The sequence below is a fragment of the Melanerpes formicivorus genome, unplaced genomic scaffold (genome assembly GCF_026170545.1).
Source record: "Melanerpes formicivorus ecotype bairdi unplaced genomic scaffold, bMelFor1.0.p_v2 SCAF_80, whole genome shotgun sequence".
Classification (NCBI taxonomy): domain Eukaryota; kingdom Metazoa; phylum Chordata; class Aves; order Piciformes; family Picidae; genus Melanerpes; species Melanerpes formicivorus.
Window position 1 is genome coordinate 2831094 of NW_027142432.1, and position 14053 is coordinate 2845146.

The 14053-nt window shown below is 52.3% G+C and overlaps 2 protein-coding genes across 2 annotated transcripts in view; both read left to right on the forward strand.

The window, feature by feature from the left end:
• Window positions 1–14053, forward strand: part of LOC137454448 (zinc finger protein 585A-like) — a 301011-nt gene that overhangs the window by 199494 nt on the left and 87464 nt on the right. The window lies entirely within an intron of this gene.
• LOC137454361 (olfactory receptor 14A16-like) lies at window positions 12897–13805 on the forward strand (the record flags this gene model as incomplete). Its single annotated transcript, XM_068164408.1, has 1 exon — window positions 12897–13805. A coding segment is annotated over exon 1 (909 nt), but the record flags the coding sequence as incomplete, so codon positions are not given.

A 14053-nucleotide genomic window follows, 5' to 3' on the forward strand; every position in this document is an offset into this window, starting at 1 on the left:
CCTGGAGAAGAGGAGGCTCAGGGGTGACCTCATTGCCCTCTACAACTACCTGAAAGGTGGTTGTAGCCAGGAAGGGGTTGGCCTCTTCTCCCAGGCAACCAGCACCAGAACAAGGGGACACAGTCTCAAGCTGCACCAGGGGAGGTTTAGACTAGAGGTGAGGAGGAAGTTCTTCACCGAGTGAGTAATTCGTCATTGGAATGGGTTGACCAGGGAGGTGGTTGAGTCATCGACCCTGGAGGCGTTTAAGGGGAGATTGGACGTGGCACTTGGTGCCATGGTCTAGTCATGGGGTCTGTGTTGATAGGTTGGACTCGATGATCCTCGAGGTCTTTTCCAACCTAAGTGATACTGTGATACTGTGATACTAGTTCAGAGCTTAGCTTTCTGACATCAATAAAGTAAATCTGGAGCTTGGGAGAGCAAATGGAGATAGAGCAGCAGATGGCAGCTCTAGACACAGAGAGAAATAAGGCTGAGTCTGGAAAGCAGGCTGGGTTCTCACACCCCTGGGCCTCACTAGCAAGAGAAGGACAGTTCTGTGGGATTGGCAGAGGACCAACAGGAACAATACATGACAGAGAACATGGAGACTGCAATGTTGCTAAAAGGACAGGAGATGGCAGCAAAGACCAAGACATGGAAGGACTTTACTTATCAAATAAGTTTTTATCCTTCTAATGCCTGCGTGTTACTGAGTCCTAGATGAGGACCATGGTTAACCTTTTCAGCACAGGTACATTTTGGAGCCATCATTCCATGTCAATGAAGGTTAGTGAAGGATACTGCTGAATGGCTATGGGAGGCACTGAGTTTGATTTCCTCACTTCACATTCAAGATCCTCCCAGGACCCCTCAAGGACAGCTCCCTGCAGTGAGCACATGGCTTTATCCCTGGCCCTGGGGAAGAAATGCCCCCAAAAGTGGCCTTTTGGGCAAGAAATGTCAAAGAAAAACCAACCAAAGACAATACTTTATTAGGGTTGGGGTTTCCATTCTAATTAGGCATTAGCCTTGGGTTGAGGTTTTTCTTTTACCTCTAGGAAACCCAAAGTGTTGAGGAACAAACAGCCAAACCCCAGCCCAGCTGCAGTGGTGACTGGCTGTGCTGACTTAGCATTGTCATTACTCCCCTCAGCACTGGCTGGTGCTGAGAAGGGCAGAGACACATTTGTTTCTGAGGAAAGAAGGTGTAAAAGGCCTGCTGAAGAAGGCCCCCCCGGGGGGTCATGTTTGGCCTGGCAGTGCCGGGGTCGGTGTATTGCTGTGTCCCCTGGGGCATGCTGGTCACCTGCATGGGGGTGAATATGCCAGGTGAGGGAGGAGCTGCAGATGAAGCCCTTGCTGCAGCCTGTGCAGGTAAAGGGCTGTCACATTTGTGGGTGCAGTGGTGCTGACCGAGGACAGCCATCTGGGTGAAGCTCTTGCCTCAGGCAGCTCAGAGGTGCAGCTGCTTCTGGCTGTGGACGCAGCAGTGCCGGATGAGGTTGGAGCTGAGGTTGAAGCACTTGCTGTAGTCACCAGAGACAGAGAGCTGGGCACTGGGCTGGGGACAGTGGGGCTTTACCAGCTCCAAGCTGGGTGGGAAGCTTTGCCCACCCTCAGGGCACTGATGTGGCTGCTTGGGTAGCACAGAGGTGCTGATATGGGTTTGCCCTCTTCCTCCTCTTCCTCTTCCTCCTCCTTCTGTTCATTCTTCTCCTATTCCATATCCTAATCCTCTTCCCATTCATCACCTTTGTCTTCTTCCTCCTCCTCCTAATCCTCATATACTTCATCCTTCCTGTCCTCATCCATGTCTTCATCAACCACTTCTACTATTCCTCAAGGATGAGCTTTGACTCCTCCAAATTATTCTTCAGGTGATTCTTCTCCTCCAAGATCATGTCCAGGTCCTTCTGGGAGGCCATGCTGCTGAGAGGAAGGGTGACCCCTGTGCTCTTGGGCAAATCCTTGGGGACCAAGTGACTGAGAAGTAAGGACACTGTGTGTGACTTCTTGCAATGGAGGGATCAGAGCCCTAACTCCTGTGCTGAGTCCCCTGGTTGTAGTGCTGATGGGAATGACACCCCCAGGACATAGCCACCCTAACCATCCCCCTCTGCCTAGGCAACTGATACCTGACCACCTGGGGCTCAGGGAGATGAACTTCTAAATTCCCATCACAACCAATGACCCTCAAAGCTCCACAAGTGGTGAAGTGTGGTTTGGGAGGAGAGACTGGAGAGAGCTGGGAGGTGCTCAGGGGTCAGCAGGACTCTGGGACTTTGCTGCTGTTCCAAAGCTGGGCTCTTTACCTTCTGGCCTGTTCCAAGGAGCAGGTCTGCAAACTTTGCTCCTCCCCAGCACAAAGGAGCAGGGCTGATGGAGAGAAGAGAAGGATATAACCCCAGGCAGAGAGAAGGTAAGGCTTCAGAGGAGAGGATTGACCTGCAAGGAATGGCTCAGCCCTGAGCAGGGCTCTCCCAGCCTTGCTCTTCTCTCCCTATGGCTTGAGGGTTTGTCACCTCCTGCCAGCTCAGTGCATCTGTGCTTTGGGGTTGGAACTAGATGATCCTTGTGGTCCCTTCACTATGATACTATGAACTCTGGAGGTCAAAAAAAACTTCAGGGTCTGTGCAAGTGGCAAAAGATCCCAGGGTGATTCAGCATCCAAGGTTCTCCAGATCAGAGAAACACCTGATGAACGTCAACGATCTCCACCTCTAAAAACAGTGACTCTAAAGCCAGAGCCTTGGAGCTCTCCTGGATCACAGCAGCTGTGTCCAGCATCTCCCCCACTCAGACATCTCTCAGGCACAACCTGCACCAAGGGCCAGCACCAAGTCAGACTTCTCCAGGCTCAGTTCTCATCCTCTGAGAATGTTGAAGCTTTGTGAGTGTTTTCCCTGAGCTCCAGGAGAAGGAAACTGAACTCCAGGGCAGCCTCTCTGCCAGCCACCTCTCCACCTCTCTGTGTCTTTGGACAGACACCTTTGCTGACACCATCTTGGGGGGCTCTATGTTCCACTGGAGGCAGCCAGCTCTGTCCCTGTGTCTGTGTGTTTGGTGCTGCTCTCCAGGCACAGCCATAGGAATAGATTTGAATTCAGGATTTATTCATGAGGAAGAGCTGCTAGGATCCAACCTTTTCATCTGCTTCTCACTCTCAAGAACTCTTGACTGGCTGAGAAATCACAGCCATGGCAGAACTTGTTGGCTTTGCCTCATCCATGTGGACAGGCAAGCTGCTGAGAGACAGCTTGTGCTGAGCAGATGGTTCCAGAGGCCTTGGATTGCTGAGGCAACTTTCTCAGCCTTGGCTTTGCTTAGCTTCCAAAGAGCAACAATTCTTCTGTGGCTGTGTGCAGGCAGTTCTCTAATGAAAGCAGGGGGCAGCTGGTGCCATGGAGCTGTGAGCTCCAGCTGCAGAGAGCAGTGGAGAAGTCTGATGCAAGGAGCAGGGATATAAGGCCCAGGTGGGCAGGGACAGCAATGGGGAGGTTGGGGAGGGTGAGGAGCAAAGTTGTCCACTCAGTGTCAGCCCTCAAAGGACAGCTTCTCCTCCCAGTCCAGACCTCCTGAGCAGACACCTTGCATCATTCTGGCTTGGTGGATGCTTCTGTCACCTCTGCCCTCATCTGAGAAAGAATCAAATAGTTTGCCATCAAAATCTGAGCTTTGTGAGGTGCACTTTGAACTCTTGAAGTAAACAATGAAGACACAAAGAGCTCCTCAGGGCACTTGGGAATCATTCCATGAACCTCAGGTACTGAGAGAAGAGTGAAGAAACTGGGCAAGAAGGAAGAAGCAAAACACAAAATACCTTGAAGCATTGATTGGCCCCACTGAGGCTTGTTACTGCCAAAGCCTCCCCAGGGACTCGTTAGAGCAGCTCAGGAGAGGCTGTGATTGCAGCAGGCAAAGGCAAAATGCAGGAGAGCAAACTCTGGCTCTGGTTTGTGGAGCACAAAGGCCAAGGCCTGAGCACAGCCCCTGGGCAGGCAGATCCTGTCCCTCATGTGTGGGTCAAGGCTCTTCAGGTGCAGTGGGGGTGGGGTGTGGGTTTCATAGCAGCATAGCATGGCCTAGGTTGGAAGGGACCTCAGAGCTCCTCTGCTCCAACCTCTGCTCAAGGCCTCACCCAGCCTGGCCTTCAACACCCTCAGGAGAGGGCATCCTACCTGGGCAGCCTGTTCCAGAGTCCCACAACCTTCATAAGAAGAACTTCTTCCTAAGACCCAGTCTAAACCTCATTTTCCTCACCTTCAAACCTTCCCCTCCTGTCCTGTCACCAGACACCCTCATGAAAAGTTCCTCTTCAGCCTTCCTGTAGGATCCCTGTAGGGTTTGTGATGCTGGGTGGAGGACAAGAGCCTGACAGTCCCCAGCCTTCCTGGGGCTGTGGAAAGAGGCAGTGAGGCCCTCCCAGTGCCCTAGGACAATATCTTCTCACAGGCCTCAGGGGCAGAGAATTGCCAGAGTCAAGAGGGCACAGCCTTGGCTTCTCTTCATCACTCCCACCACTGCCATTGCCCTTTGCCAGCTCTCCCACAGCTTTGTCCTGCACTGTCTCACAGCTGCTTCTCCTGCCCTGCAGGCTGCAGACACTCATCTCACTTCCCCACCTTGGCCTTTCCATGCCTTCACTGACACCTGCCCACACTCACACTCTGCTCCTTGGGACACAAAGAGAAGGGCTGATCCCAGACTCCTTCTGGAGATCTTCTCAGGCCACAGCACTACCCTTTGGGAGAGGTTTCTTGATCCTCATGGCCAGTCTCCACCTGCCAGGCTGCACAATGTGGCAGTGTTCCTCTCTCCTGCTCTTTCCTACCTCACCAGGAGCTCCCAAGGCTGCTGGCCTTGCAGTTTCTTGGCTAGACAGCACCAAGCCCTGTGCCTGCTGCTGTCCCATCAGGTACTCAGGCAGCAGAGACACAGCAACCAACCCATCAGCCCCTTCCTGCAGTCAGCCCAGGCCCTTTGGCAGAGGGCATCTCCCAGATCACTGTGCCCATCTGCCAGCCATGGACCCAGGGCTGCATTATCAGCTCCTGCAGACACAACTGACCTCACAGTCCCTTTCCCAGCTGTGTTCCTGCTGTTGGCCAATCCTCTCAGGAGGCAGAAGTGGCCTCACCTCCCCCTTCCCAGTCCTTGGCTTCCTACTGAATGGTGAGTTCCTGAGACACAACTGAGCACAGGATTGCACACTCAGCCCTCAGCCTCCTTGTGGCCAGAGCCTGAGCAGATCCAAGTTTCACCAGATCCATCTGGGAGATTTCCTACCAAGGGTTTGAGTGGAGAAGCCTTCAGCAGAGGACCTGTTGTATCTGTCCTTGTACACTTGTGGAAGAGATCCTTGCACATCATCTTGTCCAATGATCCTGCTCAGTTCTGCCTCTGGGAAGGAAGTATAAACTGCAGCTGTATAGGCTGGAAGGTGATCTGCTGGAGAGGAGACCTGAGAGTCTTTGTGGATAACAAGTTCTGTATTGGACAGCAATGTGCCCTGGTGCACAAGCAGGCCAATGGGATCCTGGGGTGCATTCAGAGAAAGTTGTCCAGCAGATAGAGGGAGATTCTCCTCCCCCTTTACTCTGCTGTGGTGAGGCCACACCTGGAATATTGCATCCAGAAGTTTCCCATAGTGTTAATAGTCAGGGACACTATTGGGAAAGTATCTCCAGGCTGTGGTTAGAGCAGAGAACTGGAGGCAGTGCTGATAGGTCAGGACAAGCAGAGGAAGATGTCTCTGATGCTGACTAAACCTGGAGGTGTTTCCATTAATGCAAAGGGTCAAGCCCTGACCCACAGACGCTGGTAAGGGAGCTCCTGTCCCTCACTCACCCCTCAGAGCTCTTCTTGGCACATTAAGATACAGACAGAACCAATGCCAAGGGCAGGACTATGGCACAATCCCTTTCAGCCTCCTAAGGAAGGACAAGGAAACAATCAAGGAGGCAATGAAGCCCCAGGGCTGGAAGGAGGAGTTGTCTCCTCAGAGGCATCAGTGGCACAGACCACAGCCAGAACCAAAGGCAGGAAGAGCTTGGCTCTGCCAGGAGCCTTTCAGCTCTTCCACAGCCCTCTGTCATCTGCCCCACAAGCTTTCCTCTGCTGCTGCATCAGCTGAGCCTCTTTCCCTGCAGGCTGTAGTCACCTACCCAGCTGCCCCACATTGCTGGCACCTTCCTTTGCTGCTCTCTCTCCATCCTCCCTGGTTGTTCCTTGAAACTTCAAGCCTTGGAGTGCTCCAGGCTCCTGCTGGGGAATGTCTTGCCCCACAGCACTGTCCTGGCAATGACATTTCTTTCTCTTCATATCCAGTCTGGACCTGCCCAGGTGCATCTCATGGCTTTGTTTCTTGCTCTTGCAGTTGGTCACTGTGAAGTAGTTTCAAAGCACTCCTCACACACTCTCAGGCTGCCTCTCTACTGTCCTCAGTTTCCACACCACTGAACCCATGGCCTTCAGCTCTATCATTTGCTCCCATCTTGGGAGACCTCTGGGCACTCTCCAAGGTGTTTGCATATGGAAATGCAGTGGTCACAGGCTAAGAAAGAGAAGTTTTAGCAAGTGCTGTAGTGTCTGGTCAAAGAGCAGTGGCTTTGAACTGAAACAGGGGAGGCTGAGATTGGATATAAGGAAGAAATATTTTACAGTGAAGGTAGAGGGCACTGGAACAGGTTGCCCAGAGAAGGGGAGATCCCATCCCTGGAATTGTCCAAGGTCAGGATGCTTATTCAACCTGAATTAGTGCAAGATATCCCTGCCATGGCTGGATGGCTGAACTAGAGCTCTTTTCCATCCCTTCCAAACCATTCCATGATTCATTGATCCTAATATCCCAAGCTTGTTCTCCATGGGACTGCAGAGAGTTACATGCACCATGGGGCTGTTCTCTTCTGACCTGGTCCCCAACACCTTCACAAAAAAGAAATAATTACTATGTCTTGGCCATGAGTTGCCAAGGTTTTACAGTGTTGTTATTATTATTATTATTATTATTATTTAATAGTAGTAATAATAATGTATCAATTCAAAGACATTTTCAACTATTGTGAATGTTTCCCCAAGTATATCGGTAGAAGAGGCTCCCATGATGGCCTGGCCAATGGAGGATGGGAACAATATGCCTGAACAGCCTGAGATCGGTAATGGGAAGGTAGAAAGTGTCTTTGGGGCTTGCAAGACTTACCATGGGCTGTCTAGGAAAAGATGCAAGGAAGGGATAAAGTGGGGTCAGGGTGGTTTATGGGGGAACAAGAATGGGAAAAGAGAGGGAAATGGGAATCAAGAAGCTGGTCCTGCATAAAGAGGTCACTTCCCTGGCTGTGCCTGTAACTGATCACTGCAGCTTGTCCTGTTTCTTTCCTGGGGAGAAGCAGCAGCCCACCTGTCAGGGTAGGCTGGGACCTGACTGGCTGAGTAGGGACCCTGAAGACATGGACTTGGGCACTGCCAGGGGTACAAGAGGAGCCACCAGTGAATGCTCACCATGAACAAGGCCAGGTACATCTGGGGCTGCATTAGGAGCAGTGTGGGTTACCTACACCAGGGGAGTGGTCATCTCCCTCCATTTAGCCTTAGCATCCTGATCCACATCTGCAGAGCAGGAGGTTCTTTTACAGACCCTGCAAATGAAACCAAGAAGGAACCAAGTAGCTGGTTGAGAAAAGCACCTGGCTTGTGCTTCACCTGCATGGGCAGGAAATACAGAAAAGGAGGGAAAGTAAGAAATAACAAAAGCAAAGAGAAAGTCACCACCATGGCTGCCAGCAACATCTCCCAGGCTCTGAAGGTCTCAAAAGCTGGGGGAGCTCCAAACTCCTCTGTTACCCTTGCAGCTTTATTGCCTTTCCAGTCTCAGAGGTGGTCACAGTTCCTCAGCCAGCTGCCATGCCTACGGCATATTCAACTCCTGTCAGCACTGTTCCAGAGTTATGATGGGCATGCATGCTCTTCTGGCTCTGAACTGCTGCCTCACTCATCCTCGGGGGCGCTGTCCAGCAGCAGAGCCACAAAACTCTCAATGCATTCCATCATCTCTGGGTGCAGTCACACAGTGAGCCCCAGCTTGCATTGCAGCACTCTCCAAGGTGGAACCTGTGGCCTTGTCTGGTTATCAGCTGCTTCAGTGTGGTGGTTTGAGCCTTAACTGGGATTTAAGTACTCAGATGGGGGCAAGGCTGAGAATCCCTCCCCCACTCCCCCTTCTTCTTTCCTGTTTGAGAGAAAAAGGGAAGGGGAAAGAATAGGGAGAGAGAAGGGAAGGGAAGGGAAGGGAAGGGAAGGGAAGGGAAGGGAAGGGAAGGGAAGGGAAGGGAAGGGAAGGGAAGGGAAGGGAAGGGAAGGGAAGGGAAGGGAAGGGAAGGGAAGGGAAGGGAAGGGAAGGGAAGGGAAGGGAAGGGAAGGGAAGGGAAGGGAAGGGAAGGGAAGGGAAGGGAAGGGAAGGGAAAAAAAAAGAAAGTGAGATAAGGAAAAAAGGGAGGAGATAAATCTAATGAGAAATAATTTGGAGTCAGATTGAAAGCAGAGAGGTAAAAATTTTCTTTACACTATATATAGACGTATATACATATATATATATATATATATATCAATAACAGGAAGAGTTCACAAGGGTAAGGAACAAGTCCATGAGTCCTTTGAAGAAACGTGGATGCAGCAGGGAGAAAGACCAGGCCTGACCACATGGCAGAGAAGCAGGAAGCCAGCAGCAACTCTCTTAGTGCTCTCTTCCTGGTGAGGCAGAAGCAAAAGAGCCCCAAATGGTTGCTGTACTCTCCCCTTTATAGGCTTGGACAGGGAGGGGGAGTGGAACAGACTAACCCAGTTTCCTGGGGAGAAAACCCACCTGCAGAAGGGAAGAGCTCTCAGAACCCCTCCCCCCCTACTTTCAGGATGAGCATAACCCAGCGCAGTGTTCCATATCTTATCCTCAGGACCAATGCCCTGATTAAAAGGCAGGCTGGGGCCTCACAGCACAGCTAGGACACAGGGCTGTTGGGGTTTGACTTCAGTGCTGCTGTAAAATCCCACAGCCCGAGTTCATGATTCTCCAGAAGTGCTGAAGGAGTTTTAAACTGCTGCTGCTGCCTTCAAGTTCTGCAGGAGCCAGAGTGCCTTGGGAAAGCTCTGCCCCTGAAACCCCTGCACCCAGACTCTGAGTCATAAACCAGGAACCAAGTCTGGCACTAGGATTGGGTCTAAACCCACTTACACTTCTCTCTGCAGAGGAGGGTCCATGCTGAATGCTGTGACTCAACAGGAGAGCTTCTCTTACCCTCTTCACTCCCAATCTCCCTGCAAGATCATTCCAGCCCATTCCCGAGGAGATTTTCCTGTCACAATCATTCTAATCCTACCCCAAATCCAGAGAATTTTGTGTATTTCATCCATGCTGTGTCAGAGTGAACCTTGACACCAAACTGAACCTGTTTGCATCTCTGTTACACCTTGCTGAAGTCCATCAGCTTCGTTAACTGTGTCAAATCATCCTCCTGCTTCAGTCGAACTCACTGCAGCTTTCCTGTTCTGAGTGAGGTGAACTTGGGCTCTGACTTGTTTCTCCAAAGCCCTGGCCATTGATGTCCTAAACATGGCAACTCTTTCTTTGTTGTCAGGCTGTTGGGGACTAAGGGAGGTGAAAACACCTCCATGGTGTCTGTAGGTATCTGTAGCCCTGTGGAGAAGGACTTGTGGATATTAGAGTTAAAGAATCCTGGATGGAAGGGACCTAAAAGAGCAACTAATCCAAACCCATGACCATGAGGATGGACATCTTCCACCAGTTTAGGTTGCTCAGAGTTCCTGATCCTGGACACTTCAAGGGATGAGGAATCACAGAATTGTTAGGGTTGGAAGGGACCACAAGGATCAGCCAGCTCCAACCCCCTGCCATGGGCAGGGACACCTCACACTAGAGCAGGTTGCTCAGAGCCCTGGAGGCCTTAAAAACCTCTAGGGATGAGGCTTTCACCACCTCCCTGGGCAACCTGTGCCAGTGTCTCACCACCCACATGGGGAAGAACTTCTTCCTAGCATCCAATCTGAATCTACCCATTTCTAGTTTTGTTCCATTCCCCTCCAATCCTATCACTCCCTGACACCCTCAAAAGTCCCTCCCCAGCTTTCTTGGAGCCCCTTTCAGATACTGGAAGGCCACAACAAAGTCTCCTCAGAACCTTCTCTTCTCCCTTTCTCTGGGTAACCTTTTCCAGTGTCCTGCCACCCTCACCACAAAATATTTCCTCCTTATGGCTCATCTAGCTCTGCCTTCTTTCAGCTTAAAGCCACTGTCGTTTGACCAGGGATTTGGAGGCATCTGACATATGACCACTAGATAGTGGCTGAAGCCCCTGAGCCCAGTGCTGTGGAGAATGAGAAGGCAGAGGAGTAGCTTGAGAGTGCTTGGAGACATGTGAAGATTCCCTGACTAGTGAAGAGCAGCATGAGAAAGAAATAAAACCACAAAGTGGAGCTGGGGAGGTCCAGACTGGAGATGAAGAGAAAGAAATGTCACTGCCAGGGCAGTGCTGTGGGGCAGGATGTCACTCAGCAGCACCCTGGACCAGCTCAAGACTTGAAATTTCAAGGAAGAGCCAGGGAGGATGGAGAGAGAGCAGCAAAGGAAGGTGACAGCAAGGTGGGGCAGCTGGCTGGGTGACTACAGCCTGCAGGGAAAGAGGCTCAGCTGATGCAGCAGCAGAGGACAGCCTGAGAGGCAGATGACAGAGGGCTGTGGAAGAGCTGAAAGGCTCCTGGCAGAGCCAAGCTCTTCCTGCCTTTGGTTCTGGCTGTGGTCTGTGCCACTGATGCCTCTGAAGAGACAACTCCTCCTTGCAGCCCTGGGGCCTCATTGCCTCCTTGTCCAGCCTCAGGAGCCTGGGAGGGGTTGTGACATAATCCCGCCCTTGGCATTGGTCCTCTTCACATCTCACTGCTCCAGGAATCCCCCTGAGGGGTGAGTGAGGGACAGGATCTGCCTGTCCAGGGGCCAGGGGTCAGGGCTTGACCCTTTGCATTAATGAAACACCTCCAGGTTTGCTCAGCATCAGAGACATCTTCCTCTGCTTCTCCTGACCTCTCAGCACTGCCTCCACTTCTCTGCTCCAACCACAGCCTGCAGACACTTTCCCAGCAGTGTCCTCACTGGGACCCATCAACAAGAGAAGAAACTTCAGAGTTTGAAAGTGACTTAAGCTTCTGGAGAGGTTTCATCTTCTCCCTCTCAGTCTCTGATGTTTACCTGGCACCAAAGCCACCAGAGGGTCATTAAAATGCCCTTGGGTTGGTCCTCTGCTGCTCAGCTGGGCTGAGCTCCATGGCTGGAGGGAGCTGCTGGAAAGTAGGCAGCAGAGAATAGTGTCAGCTGTGCCCAGGAGCAGCTCCTCTGCTCTGCACAGCAGGGCTGAGGGCACTGCCAGTGGATCTCAGGAAGATGAAGAAGGCAGAGAGAGCTTGGAGGTGTCCAGGAGGGTGACTGAGAGCTGACAGGAGGAGAAGTCACTGCAGGCACTGACACGGTGAGTCTGTGGGGGCAGGGCAGTGCAGGTGCAGCTCCTGGAGGCATCTCCTAAAGCTGGCACAGCCACAGCTGGTGGGGGCTGGAAGGAAATCTCCCTGTGCAGAGGCTCTTTTCAGGCTTTTCTGAAGAGCTGTGGAGCCCTGGGGTGCAGGCAGGGGTGGTGAGGGCTGTCCTTCAGAGCAGGGTCCCTGCAGCCCAGGGGCTGTGTGCTGGGTCAGGGACTGTGCTGCCTGCCAGGGTCAGCACTTAGGCTGCCCCGGGAGCTCCACACAGTGTTGTGGGGAGAAGCTGTGAGTGGCAGGAGACAGCCCTGGCAGGGCAGGGCAGAGCAGGGTCCTTCTGCTGTGGGGAGAGAACTGTGCTGGCCAGAGCTGCTCACAGTCCTGGCTCACCTCTGGGCATTTCTGAGGGGGTTTTCCATAAGAGCATCAAGGCAGCATTTTGCTGCAAGGGAAGGAGTCTTGGCTTTGAATGTTGATCCCCTTGGTGTGCTGAGAGGGCAGTGTGAGACTAGAATTTCACTGCTGTTCATAAGAATCTGAGGTCTCATTAGCCTTTGTCTGTGCTGCTCCTGAGCCCCTGCACACCCAGAGCTGCCCCTGGGCAGTGTCCTGCTGCTGGGAGGGGTCTGAAAGGCAGAGCTCAGCACACCGGAGGTGGGATGGGCTCTGTCAGCAGGGACAGGGAGGAAAGCTAGGAACAGAGAAGCAGCTCCTGGCAGGGACAGCTGCCAGCAGCAGGGACATGGGCTGCAGGCGGAGAGGGATCTTCTGTCAGAGATGCCCTGGCAAGGGGGATCAGGAACCTCTGTGCCATTCTCTGCACTGCAGACACATTTCCTAATGCAACCTTTTGCTCTCCTCTTCTACCCAGCAGAGGCCCAGCAGTGCCCTCAAAGCTAGGGACTCCAGGTCAGGAGTCACAACCTTGGCAGCTGACATTCATCTGAAGGCTCCTGGAGTGTGCACACAAAAGGATGACAAAAGCTCTTCAGCTCCATCCTGTGAGCAGCAGTGAGCAGAGCTGGGGAAGGAGAAGGCTTCACCCCCAGCCCCTCTGCCTTTCTCTCTTCCCTTCACTGTCTCTGCAGCACTGCAGAGCTGGTCCCTGTTTCTCCACCTCTCCATGGGACTCTCATTCCCTGGGATTGGGCTGTTGGTCACTTTCTGTTCTGACACCAGAGGAATCTTCATGGCAATTCTGGGTCCCTGCTGCATTTGAAGATGTGATGAACCATCCCTGGTTGGTAGTGATGGGAAATGAGCTGATCCATTCCTCATGCAGCTCAGGGACAGGGGTTACAATGAGGCTGAGAGAAGTGTGCCCTAACTTGTCACTGCCTTTCCCTCCTTGGACAGGTCTCCATGGCCAGAGGCAGCAGATGGACAACAGCAGCTCCATCACCCACTTCCTCCTCCTGCCATTCACAGCCAAAAGGCAGCTGCAGCTCCTGCACTTCTGCCTCTTCCTGGCCATCTACCTGGCTGCCCTGCTGGGCAATGGCCTCATCATCACCACCATAGCCTGGGACCACCACCTCCACACCCCCATGTACTTCTTCCTCCTCAACCTTGCTGTGCTTGACGTGGGTGCCATCTCCACCACTGTGCCCAAATCCATGGCCAATTCCCTGAGGGACACCAGGGACATCTCCTATGCAGGATGTGTTGCTCAGGCCTTTCTCATTCTCTTTTTCATTTCAGCAGAGTTTTCTCTCCTCACCACCATGTCCTACGATCGCTATGTTGCCATCTGCAGACCCCTGCACTATGAGACCCTCCTGGGCAGCAGAGTTTGTGTTCACATGGCAGCAGCTGCCTGGGGTACTTGTTTCTTCTACGCTCTGCTGCACACAGCCAATACATTTTCCCTGCCCCTCTGCCAGGGCAATACTGTGGAGCAGTTCTTCTGTGAAGTGCCCGAGATCCTCAAACTCTCCTGCTCCACGTCCTACCTCAGAGAACTTTGGCTTCTTGTGGCCAGTGGCTGTTTTGTGTTTGTTTGTTTTGTGTTGATTGTGGTGTCCTATGTGCAGATCTTCAGGGCAGTGCTGAGGATCCCCTCTCAGCAGGGACGCCACAAAGCCTTTGCCACCTGCCTCCCTCACCTGACTGTTGTCTCACTGTTTGTCAGCACTGGTATCTTTTCTTACCTGAAGACCCCTTCCATCTCCTCTACATCCTGCAACCTGGTTTTGTCAGTTCTATACTCAGTGTTGCCTCCAGCAGTGAACCCTCTCATCTACAGCCTGAGGAGCCAGGAGCTCAAGGCTGCCCTGAGCAAACTGATGCCTGGATGCTTTCAGAAGCAATAAACTCTTTGTCTTTTCCTGCAGAGCAGTTCTGATGCACTCAGTGCAGGCCCAGCCTGGCTTCTATATCTTTTGGTGGTAGGGGTGGATTTTTCCTCTTTGTCATCACCTTTCTAATTCACTGTCTGCTTTGCTTTTCTCTTTGAGAATTCATGTAACAGGACCTCTGCTCCTTCTTTGGTTAAACAAAATGAAGGACCTTTCCCAGAGCTTTAGGGACAATTCCT